Source organism: Toxotes jaculatrix, chromosome 16 (genome assembly GCF_017976425.1).
Source record: "Toxotes jaculatrix isolate fToxJac2 chromosome 16, fToxJac2.pri, whole genome shotgun sequence".
In the NCBI taxonomy this organism is placed as follows: domain Eukaryota; kingdom Metazoa; phylum Chordata; class Actinopteri; family Toxotidae; genus Toxotes; species Toxotes jaculatrix.
The window spans coordinates 24,274,438-24,296,375 of record NC_054409.1 but is presented as its reverse complement, the minus strand read 5'-3'; the positions used below and the strand labels follow the sequence as shown (position 1 = coordinate 24,296,375).

The 21,938-nt window shown below is 44.7% G+C and overlaps 1 protein-coding gene across 1 annotated transcript; it reads right to left on the bottom strand.

The window, feature by feature from the left end:
• Positions 1–417: 417 nt before the first annotated feature.
• On the bottom strand, positions 418–21,050 carry slc4a5b (solute carrier family 4 member 5b). The gene is made up of 26 exons (XM_041059403.1): positions 20,987–21,050; positions 20,134–20,352; positions 16,674–16,803; positions 16,214–16,374; positions 15,943–16,098; positions 15,627–15,734; positions 14,575–14,630; positions 12,528–12,685; positions 12,352–12,439; positions 12,103–12,257; positions 11,838–11,963; positions 11,573–11,747; positions 11,307–11,440; positions 11,025–11,205; positions 10,835–10,925; positions 10,487–10,545; positions 9,742–9,933; positions 9,155–9,268; positions 8,203–8,364; positions 7,771–7,949; positions 6,367–6,439; positions 6,189–6,257; positions 5,898–6,071; positions 5,475–5,639; positions 3,787–3,839; positions 418–694 (listed from the first exon to the last, which is right to left on the bottom strand). The coding sequence occupies exons 1-26, from the start codon at positions 21,048–21,050 to the stop codon at positions 418–420; spliced, it is 3,519 nt and encodes a 1,172-aa protein (XP_040915337.1).
• Between the last annotated feature and the right edge of the window lie 888 nt (positions 21,051–21,938).

Here is a 21,938-nt window from a genome sequence, read left to right as displayed (position 1 = left end):
CAGGGCTTAACATCCAGAATGCACATAAACCACCATGTAAATCAGCCTCTTCTCTACCTTTCTTTAAATGTACAAGAACAAAAAAAGCAAAGTTGAATAAATCATGATGAGCACTGCTGGTGTCTAACAGGTTCAGAGAGGGTTCATGCATTTATTCAGCACGTGTTGGTTGTTTCTTTCTATTAGAGTCACGACAGGAAGTTGGGTTGTGGAGATGTGATCTGAGAGCTAAGACAGTTTCAGGCTGGGGGGCTGTAAAATACGCCAACATTACATCTGATAAAAAGCCAGTTAATAAGTGTGAAATAGAACTTTGTGTTTGCTCATTAGGTTCAGCTATAAAAACTGAATCTAACCTGACACATGGAGAGAGTCAGAATCAATATGCAACACTTTGCACCTTCCCTCTGTGTGTGTTTACAGAATGGTCTCAGCACAGGAGTCTCCAAAGTGTGCATGCAGTTTTCTGTAAAAGTCTCTGTGTGTTTCAGGTGGGGGTGGCTCACGATGGGGGTGAAGGCTGCTCCGCTGTGTGGAGTAGAGGCCAGGCTCCTCGCAGTCTGACTCCACCTGGATGCTGACCTGGGGCACGGACTGGCGAGGCGGCAGGTGTGATGGAGGGTCCCCGAGGGTGAGGCTCGTCTGGGAGTGGACAGGTGAGGGGGGGCAGGAGATCTTCAGGTGCAGAGTAATGCTGAGGAACAGTGGTGGAACCGGCCAGGTTACACTTTAACTCTCCATCTCACACGTACGCTCAGTTTACAGTTTATCAGGAACATTTCACTAAAACTGAGTCAGTCTGATCCAACAGACCTGAAATGAATCTTCCTTCATCAAAGGTTTGTGATTCAGCTCGATTTTGAGTTTAACAGTGGAAAGTAACAAAGTGCATTTACTCAAGTGCTCTACAGAAGTACTGTTTTTACTCGTACATTAGTATTTCTGTGTTATGCAGTTTTATACTTGACAAAACATTTGATCACATTGATTCAGGCTCTAAGAAATTTTTTTACTGTTTTATAGACCAAAGATTAATCAGGAAAACAGATTAACTGAATGAGAATAGTTACTTGCAGCCCTGCCGATCATATCTTTGTATTTAAAGTCTAAAGCGCAGCCACAGTCAACCTGCACAGGTGTTTAGGCCTCTCCTCGTCCTTAAGTTAATCTTGTTGTACCAATTATTTTTCCAGATTAAATGTATATCTTCCAGTTCAGCCTGGTGACATAAATGTAATCCCATCCAACTTGCACCAGAGCTGAGGTTTAATCAGTGTGTTGAGGCTTTACTTTGCACTCTGTAAAATAAATGTGGTGCAGAAAAAGCACAGTATGTCCCTCTGAGGTTGAAGTATAAAGCTGCACAACACAAACACCCCTCAGTGTAACACGACACAGTTCAGCAGCTGCACAAACTAAATCCTCCAAAATGCTCAAACAGTTGAATCAACATTTTTTAAAAAACCTTCATGAAGGAGGTTTGACTGCAGGACTGTGGGATGAGACTAAGTCAGTCTGAGCTGAGTGAACCTAATAAACCACCAACTGAGCGAACTGTGCACAAACACAGGCGCAGAAATACACTGAAGCTTTAACACACATGGTCTTTAATAAGACACTGGTTTAAAAATGGAAACTGTGATTATGATTTGGCATCAGTGAAGGTGCAGCGTGTTACACGAAACAAAAACTGTACCACTTTCATTTCTGTTGACAGAGATTCTGAATGTCCTAACACACTGACACTGCACTCTGTGTATCTGAGGGCCACATTGACTGGGCTGTTCCTGAGGAGGGCGCTGTTCCTCCAGCTTATCAACAACTAAAGCTTCCAGGGTTTTTCACAGTGGCCCACAGGCGAGTGACGGAGGGGAATGCAGGAGGAAGCTGCAACAGGAAGCAGATAGGATCACACTTTCTCTGTAAGTTTCAAAAAATTGAATTGATTCCTTTATCATTTCTGTTTCACATTTTGTCCTCAAATCTAAATGATAGTTTTTCTCCACTGTTTTGATGCATTGTGAGAAATAAGTAAAGACCAAAATCACAAACCGGAGCCTGAACGGAAAACGATCAGGTCAGCTAAAGGTCTGAATGTGTTTCTGCACAGAACGAGGACTGTGGCCTTCGTCTCCTTCAGTTACACTGAAATCACATCAGGAAGGAATCCTGGAGACATGCATCAAACCAGTGGAGAAAAACTGTAACACAACACTGATAAACACCAACTCTTTCATTTCTAAATAGTTTTTTTCTAGAGACTGACCACGTATGCGTGCTCCGTATTTTCACACCTCTCAACAATCTGCTGAAAAGCAAAGCAGGACTTTACTGTTCCTGATTCATCACTGTCCTGGTGAATGTCCACAGCATCCTGCTGCACCAAAGTCCCCAGTGCTGCATCAAAGACTGTTCCCCCGTTCAAATGTTTCCTCTTATCTGAAGCTGAACCAAATGAATGTGAAGTTAACAGCCAGTAAATTAAGGCGTTTCTATACGTTCACAGGTGAATTTCACACTTGGAGACAGGAAAACAGACCCAGCGTGAAACGACAGCCAAGCAGGGAGCAGCCGGATGCTGTGTTCACTGCCAGTCAGTGATGGCAGCGTTGCACATAAACCAGTCAGGGTGGTTGAAGGGTAACAGCGGAGTAATTCTATTCATTCATTTTAGAATTTTTGTCCTTGTTGCCTATAAACAGTCTGAATCCACCCTGGTCTAGGTTTGACAGGAAGAGGAGGCTTCTATGCTGCTTTTATCACAACTTCCGGAAAAACAAACAGCTATAGGCTTTCAAAGACAAAGACTCACAGGAACATCTTTACAGCAGGAATCAGAATAAAGTTAGAAACTGTCTCCGTCTCCAGTGTTTTCTTTTCTCTAACTCTGAGGCTGGAAATGCCAGAGATGACAACACATTTTGGATTTTGTTCCCCGTTACCTCTCACAGCCAACACACTCAAGTTAACTATAATTTTTATAAATAGCAAAGATAAATAACAGAACTATCCACACCTGAAATCTGCATTACTTTCAGGTGCAGAGCGAGAGCAGAATCTTAACTCACGGTCAGAGTGACCATCCCGATGGAAATGCACATGCAGAACATGACACATTTTACAACTGAGAAAAAAATAATTATAATACTCTGTCTAGATATGCCAGGACCTACAACCACTCAAATACATAAACAGCAGGAAGCTACTGGAAGTGATGTTAAATTAAAGGATAGAACTAGAGCAGAGGTTTTCAAACGTCCACAGAAGGAGACGGTCTGTGCACCTGCAGAAAGATTTTAGGTCTAAATGTGCCAATTTGCAAAAGTGTGAACAAATGTAGGCTAAAGAAAAAAAAAAGAAAGCGTTCATCACTGAATCCACGGTGAGGACGGATGGGGAGGGACGGACGGTGTCAGACTTTGAAAACCTCTGACCTAGAATATGTACAACTTAATGAATATTCAAATGTTTCATTCACTGCATTGTACACGGTACTTTTTATGCAAGTGCACTGAGTTATCTCCTGTTATCTACTGTACATGCTCTCAATGTAAAAACAATGGAAGCAATCGCAAAAATCTATGTTTAAAAATAAACTGAAATCATCATCCAACATACAAATAAATACAAGAGATGCAGCAGCTGGAAATGGAAGCAAACGTGTTTCTGTGTTGGAACTATGTGTTTGGTTTCCTGGGAGTGACAGTGCTGTTGTCCCAGCCAGTGTTTGTGACAGGTGAGTAAATCAGATCACTGTAGGGCACGTGCAGTTTCAGCACACAGTACCTGCGGTCTAGTTCATTTTGATCAGATGTGACTGTCGAGTAAGGGTTCACCTCCTGTAAGGAAACACACACACAGACACACAGACACACACACACGCACACACAGAAAACATATGCACAAAACAAGCATTCACAGGCACACAGGTACAGTTCAACACAAACACACACACACAGATAATAAAGATGAACAAACCATCAGAACAGAGATTCCTAATCTGATCAATGACTTTCACATTAACTGTCACAATCACAAACATTTCTATTACGTTCACATGTTCACTGTTGACCTTCTTTAATATAGTAAATACAGTGGACATGTTTCCAGGAACATCAAAAATGTGACTGTTTGCAATTTAGGAAATAATCTGACACTGTGAACAGGGTCTTTGTGTCATATTCACTTTCATTTACAAACCTCTGGTTCCATTATTCCATCTACAAAAACACCCGCAGGTGATGGAGATAGAGGTTAACTTAAATGTCATCACAGAACTGCTCACACGTTTTTGTGCGCTTGTAAAAATGGCCAGTGTGAAATCTATAAATCATAGTTCAGCCCCAGTTACACAACATCAGAAGCTGGATTAACACTCCATCTGACAGGGCATTGTCAAAGATTTACAACACAAATCAAACTGATACAGCAGGAGGTGGAGGAACGGGTGGGTGTACTCACAATCAGAAGCCTGGTTGTGGGTGGAGGGATGAACATGAGAGGGGTCTGGCTGTGTGTGGGGCTCTATGGCCTCCATGGGAATCTTCACTGGAGGGGGGACAGAGCTGTTGGGCTGGGACACAAAGAGGAAGCAGTGGTCATGCAGGACAAACCGGGGACTTAAAGGATAAGGACGGATATGCTCTATATTTTTGTTCTAATAAAATGATTCCTCTGAGCCACAGCAGTGATCCACACTCTGTGTCCATCACCACCATGAACACACACGACTCACTACCACACACACACCATCCAAATGTGGATTAATCCACTGAAAATAGTCCCTAACAAATGAACTATTTCCTCCTGTTTGTTTATAAAAACCACAGCGAGCAGGTGTTTGAGGTTCACATGTCAGAATATAAACTGCTTCACAAAGGAGGAATACTTTGAACTTTTGAGACAAACATCTGTGGATTTTAAACTAACGAACTGTGTGAGCTGATTGCTCCCGTTAGCTCCCGTTAGCAGCCGAGCTAACAAGCTTGCTAACTGACAGAGCTTGTCAGCGCCTGGTTTTGGTCTTTTCGTGGGATTTGTGGACAGTAACAAAAAATATAGAATAACACCAGCCTTATCTTTTAATCAGAGTCAGCAGTGGACGACAACACTGTCCTCACACTGCTGCACAGGAGCATCTCAGGCAAACACCTGTCTCTACAGTGCAGCAACCACACAAGGAGCGGTGGACAGACACAGGAAAAGGAGGGTGGGCAGACAGAAAGACTGTAGTAAGTGTTATACAGTGCCTTTTCAGCAACACTGTGGGATAGAGAGGAGAAACACACAGTATTAGTCAAAGAAAACAAAGCCAGGAACGACACAACAGATGGAGTTACACACATTTAAATACACAGTAAATACCAGACCCACAATCGCCAACTCAGGAGATTACAGTAGCTGAATGTTTGGCAGACTGACACGGTGTGTGTGTGTGTGTGTATGTGTGTGTGTGTGTGTGTCATTTCCCTCACCTCCTCGTCGCTCTCTGGCTCCGCCGTCTTCTTCTCTTTCATCTTCCTCTTCTCATCCTCCTTCTTCTTCTTGTCTTTGTCCGGCAGGATGTCGTCCAGCCAGGCCAAGTCGTGTTGTGAGAACATCACGTCCATCAGCTTCCGCACAACCATCAGACCCAGGATCTACGCACAGTGGAAAGACAGTCAACACGCGATCAGTGTCCATTCTAATGTTGTTTGTCTTCATAACAGCCAAGTCTCTGTGCTTTGCTAACTGGCACTGGCTAAAGACTGGTATCAATCTTCTAGTCTAATTCTTGGCAACAAAGCAAACTGGTGCCTGCTCCTCTAAGACCATTTCTGCAGATCCAGCTATCAAGTTGTATATTATCCAGTTATAAGTGAGTATTCTGTGATCAGAATACACAGTAACACACTCACCATTACTGGGAAGATGATGGCCAGGAATGTGGACTTGAGGATCCAGAGGACGGCCAGACAGATGATCTGGACGAGGGTGAAAAGATGGACGCGTCTCAGAGGAACGTGGCGCAGGAAGGAGAAGTCCGGCTGGTGCTTGGCGGGCATGAGGTACAGCTTGATACGCTCCCAGAACTGAAACGCGAAGACACGCGACATGTTCTCAGGTGTTCTCTCAACCAAGGTCAAATAAACAGTGTGAAGATTTGCATCTTGGGATTTAGGAAACTGTGACTGTCACTTTCAGTCTACCTGGATACCACTCAGCGAGGCCACGCCCATGTAGAGGAACACTCCGTACAGGACTGGCATAGGGATGTACTGAATTACACAGAACAGCAGAGCGTTAGAAGGTAAGTGTAAAATGAAAACTACTGATGCTGTGGGAAAAGAACATCACGCAAAATATGGGTCTCATCTGCCAACTGACCTGAAGGACAGGAGCGAGGAAGATGGACAGTCCGGTCAGCACAAAGACCAGCGTGCCTGTCAACCTCTGCTCCCTACAAACAAAACCACATTATATTATATTATATTATATTTTATTATATTATTAATTCACTCAGTGGAAAACAGTCACATGCACACATACAGTTTGAACTAAGGATGCACCGACGCACCGGCTGAACATCGGTGTCGGCCGCTGTTCGCCTCTGCCATCGGTGAATAAAGACGACATCCACCGATGGAAGTGGCCGGTGATTACGTGTTGATTTACATGTGGCGTGAACGCTGCGCTCCGGAGAAACGAAAGGTTGGAACAGCACCTTTCACACGATGGAGAGCTCGCCGGAACAAAAGCGCGCACTCGCTACATACGCCGCAGACTACGACCTCCGCGCCACTCAGCGCGCGCCAGTGGCAATTAAGTGAAAACTTTAACACTCCTCTCCCCGTTTGAACAACTGACAAGTGAAGTTGGCTCATCAGAGGCGTCAGCTGCCGACGCCCTCCCCTCTGTGAGCGTCCTGCGCGTGCAGCCTGACACAGACCACGGCGTTTAAACAACGACCTCATTATTAGAGGCTGTAAATCAACGCAAATCGAGTATGATCCATGTCCTGCACTGCTACCTTACTGGATCTCAGATACAAGGATCCTGCTTTGATGTTAAACAACGCGCACGAGCAATACCTGACGCGCACCTGACGCCTGCTGCCGGTGTCGAGGATGGGACGCGCGATGGAGAGAGCGCGTATAACCCACAAGCGCAAGAGGCAACGACCCGACGCAGCTGAGGTGAGACTGCACTCGGCTATTGGAGAAATAATCACCTGCGTTTTCCAGAACTGGCACAGATGGCGCGCACATACCTCTGTGCGCCGTGCGCCCGAGCGCCCGTGCGCGCCGTGTGCCGTGCGCCAGCACGGAGAGTGAGCGGCTGTTCAGCTCTGTGTCTCATATCTTGGATAAAAAGAGAAATAGACTTTGCAGCGACAAGGCAGAGATGCTTATCTCTGTAAAGAAAAACATGCATCTTACAGAGAAGTAGGCGAGAGATACAGCAGGTGATCCCACCGTACGGGACTTTAAGTGACATTAAAGTTTGTTTTTGTTTCATAAATTTCTCTGATTGAATTTGTGCTCATTCAGGGATAGTATGATGAAGAGCTGAAAAACTTTTAAAATAGTTCAGTAATGTCTCCGTGGCACAAAAGAGGGAATAAATAACAAAAAGAAAAAACATCGGCTTCGGCCCAGAATTTCACAGTTGCTGCGTCCCTGGTTTTAACTCCAGATCTGTTTACTGCTCCTCTGTAAAACTGGCAGTGTCATCCTCCTGGGTGAGGACCGAGCAGACTGAGGAGCAGACCGAGTGTCAGGACTGTCCTACCTGACTCCCAGGAACTGCGGCTGCTCTCCAGGGGCGCTGGACTCGCTCTCCATCTTCAGAGAGTCGATGTGGGCGATGGAGATGACGGTGGCTGCTACGTACCAGGGCAGGCCCATGAAGGAGCACGCGGCCATCAGTATGCCGACCCAGAACAGGTCCAAGTGGTAGCCACAACCTTTCTGCATTCGGATACAGAGACAGGAAGTGAAAACTCATCATTCAGTCACTGAGTCAGTGTTAACTGCAGCTGAATTTACCGCTGAGCATTGTGACTGTAGCTGGTGACACTTCATACACCTTCAGCCTTACATGACGTCTGGAATTTAAATGTGTTTCCTATAAATTAAAACAATCCTTCGTTCGCAGTTTCTACATCTTTAAGCTTTATTTCTCTCCTGAAATGAAACCGCTCTCCTCCCGCTGTTCGCAGACCTTCAGTTTGTTTTCCTTGCGGTTGACGATGACGGCGCTGATCTGCTGGTCCATGAAGATGAGGATGGTGACGAGCAGAGCGGGGACGAAGCTGGCCAGATACCACCACCAGGGGTTCTTACCGAACGGCATCACCAGCCAGCCGCGGTCAACACGCGTCGGCTGCAGCGCGCACACGCACGCACGCACACACACACACACGCACACACGCGCGCAACATAAAGATAAGATACTGAACTGCGAGTACAACCTGTCTCCTGTGACTGATTAATGTTATAATCATCTTTTGTTTTTCATGTTTTTAGTTTAAAATTGAAATTTAAAATGAAAAGGAAAGCAGTGACTGCAGCTGTCAGATGAATGTCACGGAGTAAAAAGTTCAATATGAAATGGGATGAAGTCGAAGAATAATGTTTCAGAAAATGAAAATACTCATTAAAGTTGTACTTGAGTAAATGTACATGCAGAAGGGCAGAAATATGTTATGAGTAAAGTTAATATGGTACAAACAGACACATATTTCTACACATGTGGTGACAAATCAAATACCTTGAACTCGGTTGGAACGATTAGTTTGGGTGTGTCTAACCCCATCAACATATCCAGACCCACAAAGGACATGATTGACATGAAGATGGCAAAGTCACTGATTAGCTTCCTCAGCTACATGTCCACCAGCAAACACACACACACACACACACACACGCACGCACGCACGCACACACGCACACACAACAAAACCAAGGGAAGACAAAGAAATGTGTGTGACAGTGAGGAGGAGGACAGATGAAAAATGTGAGGAGAGGAAGAGAAGAGAGAAGAGAAGATAAACTGTAAAACTGATAAATCCACATAAAAACAAATCACAGATTTGAATGAAAACTACATCCTCAAGGAAAGAAATGTCTCCGAGCAGTGAAAAGGGAAAAGAGGTTTTACGGGAAGAGCGGACCTTGATCTCAGTGGGCACGTGCAGTTTGGGGGTGTCCAGGTCCAGCAGGCAGTCCAACCCACAGAAGGCCAGGATAGAAAGGATGATGGCAAAATCACTGATCAGGGAACGGAGCTGGAGCACATTCAGGGAGAACAGAGGAGGAGAGGACATGGGAGAGGACATTCTGGTGGCGGTTTGGAAAAGGCGAAGGAAGGGATGAAGCTCTGAATGAGGATGAAGCTGTCAGAGGAAAGCTGCTGATATTTCATGCAGACATTCAGCAGCTTTGAGGAATAATGCTGCTGAGATTCTGTATTTTTCTTATTGTCAACAAATATCATGAAAACACCAGAACCAACAACGTGTCAGACTAAAAACTCTCTGACTTCCCTCCTCTGTCTGTGGCTCTCAGCTCTGAGCCGACAGTGTAGAGTTGATTTCGCCTCTAGTGACAATAACAAAAATAAGGAATATCACTATTTTCATGCTTTGATAAATATCGTTTCACATGCAGGTGAACTGGTTTGCAGGATGGGAGAAGCTCTAACAGCATCACAGCCATCATGGGACAACAGCAGGAGCCGGTGAGTGTGCGGCTGTCTTACCTTCGTCGGGAAGTAGCGGCTGAACTTGAACTTCTTAAGAGAAACAGTCATGGAATAGGTTCCAAAGAAGAGGATGAAGGACATGAGGGCCAGGTCAGGAACATACTTACAGGAGTTCCCCACCAGCGTACCACCATACTTCACACACTCTTTCTTACTCAGCTGACTCCAGTCCAGGTCTGTCAAATTAAACTGCAGAGACAAGGGAGGAGGAAGACAGGGAGAGAGGGGGAGAGACAGGGTGGGGTGGAGAAGGTGGGAAGTGTGGCCAGGGAAAGAAGGGAAAATTGAAGGGTGGGTGTAGGAGGGGAGGAGAAGCAGACACAAAAGAGAGAAAAGACAAGCGATAACAGAAGAAAAGAGAATACAGAACAAAGAAACGAGAGAAACCCAGCACTACACGGACGTGTGGGACTGTATCTACCAAGCATTTCACAATCTGTGCTGTAAGAGGGCATGTACTCTGTGTCCCATACACGGTTAGTTTAAAAATTAATTAATTAATTTTAAAAAATCAGTTTTTTCTCATAATCCTCAAATACTCAATTACTCTGAGCCATTTGGGACTGATCTCTTACCCTGAGATGCTTGGTAAATACAGGCCAAATGTCTGTAGGTCAGACTTCAGCCATTGCTCGGTGAGATAAACACACAGCACACAATCCCAAACAAACGCCAATGCAACTCAGTTACCACTGCAAACGTGAGCAATGTTAATGAGAAGCTTCTGTGATTCGTCACTTACCAGCAGAGTCATGTTATCGTCTGAGAGCGGAGCTGAAACATTCAAACCCAGCACAGATGCTAAAAAACACAACAAACAGATGAAGGATCAGTGACATGACGGGTAGAACTTTCCTTTTCACTAACAACAACATTACAGTAACATTACAGTCCCTGGTTATATCACATCAGGTTCTACCAACATCTGTACATTCATACTCACTTTTTCAGATCGCATCCAAAAGTGAGGCAGAAACAGACGAGACACACAAATCATCACAGAGTAAAGACCAAATATTTGCACTGAGTGACACTGAAATGTCTCCTTCATTAATTATTATTATGTGGACATGAGAGTTTGAAGACTCACCCTGGTCTGGAGCAATGCATTCACATTTATAGGCTGTTATGTAGTCAGGTTTGAAGCCACGGTTAATTGGGTAATATTTGAAGGATCCTACCTGTGGAAGAGAAAACATTTTTGTGCCTCAACATAACTTTATGATGCATCTGTGTGTGTTGTGCTGTTAGTCCATTTCACACGACAACACGTTACCCACCATCTTCTTAATGGCGTCCGAGATGAATATGAAGGAGATGAGGCTGGAGAAGCCCTCCTCTGTGAAGCGGGTCATGTACTTGATGATGTAGCTGGCGTCTGAGAGCACCAGCAGAAAACACTGCAGACACGAGTGGAGGCCGATCCACAGACGCAGCTCCATGTAGTCCACATCGTTGCCCCTGTGAGGTGTGAAACGTTAGAGAGACAGGTGCTGACATCCCCTCTGATCAGGCTGCTTGTGCTGTTTGTACCCGTGTGCTTCAGCATGTGTTTGTCTTACTTGCAGAATTCATAAAGCAGTTTCTCAAAGATGAGAATGGGCCCAGTAGAACTGAGGATGATGAGGGGTTGTCCACCAAACAAACAGAAGACAGTTCCCGCTAAAGCAGTGCCGAGAAAGCTCTCCATCACACCCTGAGAGGAGGACAGGGGACAGGCAGAGACACGTCAGTTTACCTGTGAGGTACATTTTGTAAGATGTAACGCTGGCTGGAGCATTTCTGAATTGAACATTATGTTGTAGTCTCTCAGCAGGGTTATCAGGACCTGGTAATTGTCGGTAGCATCCCCCAGCAGTCCTCCAAAGGTGATGGCATTTGTGATGCAGCCCAGGTAGATGAAGAGCACAGCAGAGATGGACTGGATATGGAAGCCATCGTAGATATCACTACAATACCATGGAATCTTCCTTTTAATGTCCAGCCATAATCCACCGCCAACCCTATTAAAATAAGATGGAGAACGGTTTTAAGAACGTGGACACAAGAGGACACAGTGGCGTGTGATACGGTCCACTCCTGTCCTCTCATACCTCCCGGTGAATTTCAGCTCCTCTCCGAGCTCATGTGGAGCTGGAAGCTCTTCATCCTCTCCTCCGGCTGCTCCACCTGCTGAGCCATTCATCTGACCCAGCTCATTCAGGTTCAGCACTGACTTCCTAGGATAAGACCGTTGAGAAAGATGGTTTTCTTTTTACTTGCTGCTTACAGCAACTAAACCTGCCTTGTCTATAAACAAAACAAAGAGGCCGCGACAGCCTGGAGACATGTGGACACGTGTTTCATTGATGTACGTGCCTCATTTCAGCCGATGGAACCTTCTTGGGAGGTTCGATGCGTATCTTTGGGTCCCACTCGCCTGGAGGGAGGACGATCACCTCATCCAGAAACTCATCAACACCTGCTATCAGGTCTTCACGGTCCCTCGCTTTGTAGGCAACATCACTGAACAGCTGGCGTGAAATTAAAAAAAAAAAAAATAATAAAAAATTTTGAAATAGTGTATGAGTGCAGTCTATCGGGCCGTCATGGTGCCTTGTCACTTACATCATCCACCATGAGTGTAGCAATAGCTCTGCCAATCTCATTGTAGGACTTGGTTTTGCCATGAGGTCCCAGCAAGATGAAGAGAAACCTGTAGGAACAGAAGGTTAAAGGGATAATAAATGCAAGGACACATACTTCCAGAGGGAGACAGGAAGGGAGACATTCGACACGCCCACCTGGTCGGCACAGGGACCTCGGTGAGGCCTCCCAGAGTTGTGGCTTGAGCCAAACGTACAAAGGAGACGAAGGGCTTGTCCAGAAAATCCACCTCACCAATCAGGACGTTGGATGCTTCGGCATCACGAGGAATCTTCTTCATGAACTTATTCTTCAGCTGGAGGAACAAACAGAGGAGGGAAGGCGTGAGCAGAGCCCACATACTGAGGCATGCTGCACTGCAGCTGACCTTTCGCAGCTGCCTGTGTGTGCCACGATCAGCTGGCTTTTGCTACGTGCGTTAATCAGATCGTGTGAATGGGTGAAATCAAAAGCCTGGAAAGTTACAGTAGTTAAATCATCACAGGAAATGACCAGAGCTCGATTCCTGCTCCTCTGTGAACCTGACCAGGAACTTTCACTTTCACCACGTCGGTCGACAACTGTTGGATGAACTGCCATGAGATTTTATACAGACATTCATGGTCCCCAGAGGATGTAACCTACTGACCTTGTTGCTTGAAACTTCCATAGAAAACACAAGCAATACGGTCTCACATGCTCACAATAGGCAAAACCTGTTTTCGTGCGTAAGGACCTTTACTCTGACACCACACTGCTTCCATTTTTTATTTTTACTTTATTTTTTTATTTTACCATGACAACTAAGAATCAAACAAACTTTCTGAGCACTGCAGCGTCACAGAGCTGCTATCGTGGCTATCGTCTTGTTTTCCACAGAATTAACTGCATACAGTATAAAATCACACAACTCTTCTGGTGCACTCCTCCTCCTCCTCCTCCTCCTCCTCCTCCTCCTCCTAACCATGGAAGCACGTGGCAGTAGAGTGGTGGGTGCTTAAATTAAAATCTCCTCATAATCTGTTAATGCTGCTTTCGGAGTCAATTCACCAACTGGTCCCCCTTTCGCTCTCTAACTTCTTGGTCCTAACGAACCATAAACAAGACATTTCAATCGCACCTACTCTGAACTAATTTAAGAATAAACTACCCTCTCACTCTAGCTGCCGTCTGCAGCTTTACTGTAGTGAGTTTGCTCTCGCAGTTGTGTGCTCTTCACGTATTCTGGTGTGATGTACTTTACTGTGTAAGCGTGCATATGGTCAGATCAAAGAAAGCTGGAGGTGCCATGCCAGCTTCTGTGAACAAATAATTAAACCAGCCTCAGGGATCACATGCACGAGTTCAGTTCTCGCTCACTTTGAAGTTCTTGTCAAGATATTTACCCAAATAAGACACACGCACGCATGCACGCACACACACACACGCACACACACACACACAAATGCCAAATTACTGATGTTAATTAACACAGAACACAGTGAAACAAAACATCAAGTCACTGCGATGAATGTAATTTAACAAATTCCCACCTCAGCCACCAGGCTGCATGGATTAGAGGGATTAAGTAGTTCTGATGACTCTGTATACCTGCTCATAAAACAAGGCTCAACTTTTCATAAAACCCAAACACAGTAACATGCAAACACACACACACACAGACACACACACACAGACACACACTTAGAAATCTGTTAACTGTGCGCACAACTGAAACAATCCATTGTTATTCTCCCACAGGCAACAGGAGATTAGCTGATTACAAATCAATTACTCAGGCAGTGACATCTCAGCACAACTGAATGTGCAGAATATAAAGATATCAGTATTATCATGTGACTATTTTTATTATATTATAAAAAATATTACTCAAAACTAGTGACTCTCAATGAGTTTAATAAAACCGTGTGTCTACCTGTCTGTTGCATGATGGGAAACATGAAACGCTGACTGAGATTGTTTCCATGGATTTTAAAGGGTAGTTCACAACTATCAGCGAGGCCACATACCACTAAGGATTAAGTGGGAAAATATGCCCACAGAATGTGATTTGGGTGGATTGGCTGTTTAACTGTAAACATAACACACACACCAGTGTTAGAACTGCTGTGTTGGTTCTGTATCATTACTACAAGCAAATAAGATGATTCATAAAACCTGTTCTGAAGCAGGTGCAAGGTGCACACACACATACATAACAGTTACCTGGTCAGTGCTCGGTGTGTCTGAAATGTCATTCATGCTTCGGCTCTGGGCATGATCTGTAAATGAACATTTGCATTTCATATTTAAAACACACAACATGCTGCAGATCAGTCTCAGAGGATATTTGTTCAGTAGCTACTCAAATATTATGCAAAAAAATGCAAATTCAAAAATTACATTTTAATCCAATTTAATGGTTATAAGAGCAACAGAGAGGGCATTCAAGCATGTCCGCAGTGTGCTGTACAACTTCACCATGTCGAGTTGTTTCTGTGGAGGATTATATTTTAATGACTCATTTCCCTTTTTTCTCTCAAAGCAGATTTGGGAACAATTAAAATCGAACAGAGAGAGAGAGAGAACAAGAACATACCACACAGCGCCCGAAAATCCTCCCATAATCCCCCTCACCCAGATAGATTCACAAAAGAAATTAGCAAAGGTGCACACAATAGGACCAAAATCTCTTAAGTAAACACACATTATGTGCAACACATTGTATTGATGGCGAGTATATACACACAAAGTGTTGAAATCATGCAGTGGCTGGGAGTTAGCTGGGATCAGTGTAGATTAAAAACATACAGTAAAGCAGAGAAGTGTGTGTGTGTGTGTGAGTGTGAGTGTGTGTGTGTGTGTGTGTGTGAGTGTGAGTGTGTGTGTGTGTGTGTGTGTACGAGTGGTGGAAGAAGCAGATCTTTGACCTCTTAAAGGTGCACTGTAATGTTTATGTTTATGTTTACATTCACTGTCTCTGTATCTTTGAGGTTCAATAAAAATGCTGAGCGTACATAAAACATCTGCTTATGTTTTATGACAAAGCTGATTATTCTTATATTTAAACTGTGCATTGTTAACATCCATGTTTATTGGTCAACAGTCTTCTTCTTCACTGTGTTTGTTAGCACACTGATCTTTACTTTATGGGAAGTTGAGAGTGGAAATGTTTCTTCGGTGGAACCGCTAAGAACTCGCAGACATCGGAAACACGCCAAGGTTTCAGGTGTCCGTGTGTGTGCATGTGTGTGTTTGTGTGGTGTGTTTAGACTCACGCAGGCGGCCAAGGCTGCTTGACTGCCGAGAGCGTAGGTCTTCTGTGGAGCGGTGGATCCCAGAAGCTGAACTAGTACTACGACTCAGATTAACCTGAGGACTACGGCCTGACAGAGCGGCGGCGGCAGAAGAGGTGAGAAGGATGAGCACAGAAGAGGTGATTTTAATGAGGAAAGGTGAAACAGGTGATCGGCGTAGCAGAAAACAAAGGAAGCATTAGGATGTAGTTAGAGTTTGGCAGCTTGGTGACTGACTGGTTGCTGATTGGTTGAAAATGTGTACAAACAACACACACACACACACACACACACTTACTGGCAGCGGTGTTGGAGGACTTTCCCATGTCTGCCAGCGAACGGTGGATTGGTTTCTTGGTCTGGTGACGGTGCTTCCTGAGCAACACAAAGCTGATCTTCTCCTTCAGGTCCGGAGGGATGAGATTGTCAGCGATCTGCCGCTCCACGATCTCATCTGGAGACAAAGATTACAGCACAGTTCAATTTGCATGAGCAACAGACTGTAGGTGACTTTGATCTTCTGCTGTCTGATGCACAGATACGATAGTGGAGAAGTGCTTGTGACCCACCTACTATCTGAGGCAGCGAGTAGCCTTCCAGGTCGAGCAGAATGCTTCCTGTCTGCAGACAGGTCCTGAGCTCAAACAGGCTGTGGAGGGTCAGCGTGGAGACATGAGGCTTGCTCCATCTTTCTCCTCCCTCCTCCACCTTCTCCTCAAACTTCACCCACCTGCCGGGAGGGAAAAACCAGGTCTGGCCTTGGAATCCAGGAACCAAAGTGGTGTTTTATTTGACAGTTTCATGAGAGACAGAGTGATTGATCTGTCCGGGTTCAGGAGTCCCAGCCAGCAGGACGCTGTTACGCAATTTAAACAGTGGTTTAAATTACATGCAGTGTTGTGGTCCTGTCACGCAGCACCCATGATGTGTCACATGTAACCCCCAACCCCTAAATCCAATCAAAAGTGACCCCAAATCCTAAACTAATGAGAGCTCTGACGCCTGCATGTTTGTGTGCGTGTGTTGTACCTCGCAGATTCTTTCCACTCTAATTCACCCCCCTCGTGCTGCAGAGTGTCCATCTCAGTGAATATGGTGGGTGTTGGGGTGCTGTCATCCTCCCCCAGGATGTGTCGCAGCCGCTCTGCTGCCGGGGACACTACAAAACGAAGGTGACACAGGAGACAGAGTCAGGTTCACATTACCATTAAACTCAGATTTCAGCCATGTCAGAAGCAACAAAGATAAAAGCTACAACAGGCATGCTAACACGAGCCTCAGTGGCTTTGGTCCCAAAAGTAAGACAACTGACAACAATAGCAACTTCAAATTTCCCAAATGGCCACTGGGTAATTTAGGCTTTTATTCTTACTATTATTTCTATGTAATTTTGCTTTCATTGCACAGCGGAGACAACAAGAGACATGTGACAAAAGTCCTTTGTTGGTTTAAATCCCAGGACGTTATAAATTAGGCAGAATGTGCCTTAGACCACTGGGCCAACGAGACGCCCCTGGAGAACTGTTTGAGTCCGGCGGACATTAGAAACAGCCACGTCTAATTCAAACAATCCCCATTACCCTTTTTAACGAGCGAACAAGAGTCAGCTCCTCTAATTAGGATCTGATAGTGATGTGTAATCTATCAGCCAGCACCTTTTCTAATTTTACTCTGAGGAGATCAATCTCCATTAACATCTGAGCCTGGAAGCGCTGTGCATCTGCATCCCAACCTAGTGTGTGTACGTCTGTATGTGTGTGTGTGTGTGTGTGTGTGTGCGTGTGTGTGTGTGTGTGTGTGTGTGTGTGTGCGTGTGTGTGTGTGTGTGTGCGTGTGTGCCTCCTGGTTTCCAGTTGCTCAGTTTGTTCCTCCAAAAGCTAAAAAAAAAAAAAGTCAAACGTCAATAACACATGAACCCATAGATCTGAATGGGTCCGGCTCTAATTACAAGTGTCAGAAGCCTCATGTGACAGTGACGTTCACGCTCTCAATCAACACTTTACAGGGAACAATTATGTAATCTATGTTACAGCATGGTGCATAATTATAACACAATACAATGTTCCACAGAGCGAACGACAACTCACAGGAATCAGCTGCTGTTTCCATTACTGTCACATTAGACCAGGTCAGATTAGGAGGTCTGCTTACGTTCCTTGTCTGTGTGTCTGATCTCTGACCAGCCGATGTAATCCCACGGAGGGAGATCATGGTGTTTTATGTTTATGTACAACACAAACGCACGTTGCTCCCTCGTATTTTAACTATGCAAATGACATAAAGCTTCACTCGTCGATATTTTTAAATTAAGAATGGATCTAATGAGTATGCTAACGTTGTTCCATGTTTACTTACTGAGGTGATGATGTGTACATGGTGTGATGACTGACTTTTTAACTGTGTGTGTTTCAAATGTGAAACCACAGACGTCCACTGCTCTGAAAGGTCCTGTAGCCATTACAAACATCAGTCCATTCGACATGTTAGTGGAAAAAAATACTTTCTACCACTAAATGAATACCTGATAATATCCGTGCATAGATTACACTAAGTATAAACCAGAACAAAAGAACCTAAATACATGTGTTTCCATCAGACGTTTGCAGTGAATTCATACTGAGGAGCTCAGGATAATGGAGAATAAACTTTATATCCATTAGTTTAACACTGCTGATTTTCTCTTTTGCCACCAAAAGAAAATTAAAGCAAATAACTTGATATGAGAATTAAACGAATTTGATTGCAGCTTGTGACCTTTGTTTCAGCTTCGCTTTTTCCTGCTCCATCATGCCATCTTTACCTATTTGAGAGCCAGGTAGGGTCCAGCTGGAGGCCATGATCGAGGGAAAAGAGGCCCCAGGGTCCTGCATGCTCACTGGATCCGCTGACCAGAGAGAGTAAGACCCAAAGGTAGAAGGAGAGCGATCCTCAGTTTGGTTTGGGCCAAGGAAAAAAAAAAAGAAGGGACGTCTAGCTTCCTGTCCTCTTGTTGAGGTCGAGTGTCCTTAGCTCACCAGTCCTCGCTCTCCACCATGAGTGGAGAGAAGTGACACGCTTTCACTCCTTCTCACATACGTTCTTTCTGCTCGTTCCTCCGCTTTGCTGCTTTTACGCTGAGTTTTAATCCACAGCCAGTTTTGTTATTTCAATTAGCCATGTATGGTTTGGTGTCTGGTCGATCTAAGTGAGACCTGAACCGTTCGGTCAGTTGGAAAAGGTCTCCTCTAAGCTGTGGCAGAAATCCACTGAAATCTCCAAAGCAGCAAAGAGCCAGAGGCTTTAAGAGGGTTGACACACACCACAGGGCCCTCTAGTACTCTCCTCCCAGAGGTCCACGCACACACAATCTCACACACATACCCAGACAAACACGCACATGCAAGACACGCAAGCACATCCTCACCCACGTAACTTGTGCTGCTCAGATGAGCCCTACAGTCCTGCATCAGCGCCTCTAACTGGCCACCTCAGGCCTCGCGTTTGCTGTACACGTTCAGTATGAGTCCAGTCTGGAACAGGCAAAAATACAAAGCATACCAAACACAAAACACTCACAGTCACCCAAATAACACGCACATACACACACATGCACACACAGCTTGGAGTTCCTCAGCTCTAATCAGCTTACAGGCTTCAGACTTCATGGGCCTTGGGAACTGGAACCATGCTGCAAAATATTCATCACATACATGCATGCACCAGCAACTTCCACCTCATCACACACTCTTAATGCAGGCAGACCTTTGGCTTATCTACCCAGCAGCATAGATCCAGCCCGGTCATATGCCTCTCACTACCGTGTGTACATTCAGCTGTGCTGCAAAAGCACCAACGCAAACTCTGTTGTGCTTCATGTTTTTTTTTCACTTTAATTAAATATGAATTTGGCTGATAAAGCTGCAACGGGCGGATTTATTCACGAGAGTAAGAATCCACAGCCGTGCAGCAGGGTTCTTCCTGTGGGGACCATGAATCTACAAAATACCACGACAATGTATCTGATCCATGCTCAGATATTTCAGTCCAGACCAAAGCTGCCATCCCAATCTGTGTTGTCAGCCTGAGACCAAAGTTAAACTGGAAAAGGAAATCCTAGTCACTGGTGGGAAATTTCTCTTTTTTAATTGAGAGATTTGACTGAACAGCAATGACAGGAAACAACAGAACAAAGATGGGTGGAGTCAATCACAAACACCAGGAAATGCAGGTGTTGTGCTTTATGGGCAGCATCTTAACCTTTATGTCGCCATAGCAACCCCGGTCTGACAAGTTCTAAAACTGTGACTCTGAGTGCAAGTTTGTTTTAACTGTTCTTTCTTTTTCTTGTAAAGCACTCTGCAACTTTATTACCCAAAGTGCTTTGCAAACGTTTTTATTTTTCTTATTATATTGAGTTCAGGGTACTCAAGCCCTCGTGGGCAGCTTTAGAAAATGAATGTGGACAATGGCCTTATGGGACACACGTCTCATACAGACTGGAGTCTCTAACCTGTGGGGTCCGTGTGCTCCTGACGCTCAGCGGTCCCCTCGTCCTCGTCGTAGTGCTCCTCTCTCTCGTGATAATACGCCCGGTGTGAGTGTTCACGATGCGTGTGGTGATCATAGTGTGTGTGCCGCGCGGCATGGTCGGCGTCACTGGCGTACGAGTGATGCCTGCGCCTTTTCCGTCTGTGGGAAACGGGAACACCGATGTAGACCGGCTGGGCCTCTGAGGGGGACACAGAGGGAGAAGACGCATGATCCGGATCAACACAATAACTGTCTGTGGAAGCAGAGTCCTCATTAACAGGAAAGTCTAACAGTGCACTCACAGATCAACAGACATGTCTGCAAGGAAGTGATCATTTCATCCACACAGCTACCATTAGACAAGTGTTTTTTTATGTTTTACTGTCATTAAGTACAGCAAACTGCAGTAAAGTCTTTAATGATCTCCATACTGGATTCAGTAAGAAAGAATGAAAGAAAGAAAGAAAGAAAGAAAGAGTTTGGTTACTTATCACAGGGTCGTAAGATTAGGTTAAAAAAAAAAAGCAGGACCAACATTAAAGCTGCACTAAAAAAACGTGAGTTGCTGGTTTTATGACAAACTCACAGAAGATGATCTCTCTGCAGCTTCCCTCACCTCTATACGAAATGTTTTAGAGGCCAAAATCTCATTTAATGCAGGTTTAAGGGCCTTCGCGTCAGCTTTGGTTGTGCTTTACTGATGCATGTTCCCAAACAACAGTTACATCATACACCGTGTCACAGACTGACCACGGTTTTTATGGGCTTTGGGGCAGTGCCCGTTTTGCTCAGTTGGCAATGCAGCTCTTCTTGCAGGGTTACTGTTTTCTCACCATCATCATCATCGTAGTGTCGGTGACCTCGACTTCTTCCTCTCTGCCAGTCATGATGATCCATCCTGCAACAGACAAGCAAAAACCAAGAGGAGGAGCTTTACTGACCATCACACCTCAGACTTGGATGCACAGTGAGTTCTCTGTCTGACCAGGGAATCCTCCTGGCCTTACAGTGACTCTCACTGTACCATGTGAGCTGCCGGTCCACGTGGCAACACATGTGCCGCTGCAACCTCAACAGATCGATGGATGACGAGAGGAAAACTCGATGGAAAACCCCAGCAGCCCCTCAGGACCAGGAAAGAGCTCAAACCATTCAAACCAAAGCAAACAGAGAAGAATTCCCACCAAACTCAGAACATATGAGCTGTTAATAGGAGCAGGATATAAAATCACTTTAGCTGGTGTCTGACCCCCCTCTAACACTGACACTAATAAGGAAACCTGTATGAAGTGTATATAAGGTCTAACTAATAGTTAATAAATCATTTACCAGTGTTTTATATAACTTTTTGGATTCCATGTGTATTTAACAACGGATTACCCAGAATTCTAACTGTATCATTACCAAACAGAAATCAACAAAAGGAATTTATCTCAGCACGACAACCCACGGGTGAAACAACTTTTTTCCACTGACTTTATGTAAATAAGTACCATTCGGTTCACTCTGAGTTAATTCAGCTTCAAATGATTTAAATGATTGTGTTGCTGAGTGTTAGTTCATCACTGTCCAGAGAAAACGTACAGCACAGAGTGGAATAAAAACATATAAAGCTGAGTCATGGTTGTTTCCTCCAATAAAAAAGTTAACATCTGTTGTTAACTGAACTTTATACGTTATACGTTTAAGTTCAGTGAACTGAAATTATCTAGTTTTAAACTAAACTCATCAATAAAGTTTGGTTTAGTGCAGCAGAGAAGATCGGAAGTTGAACCAGCTTGCAAC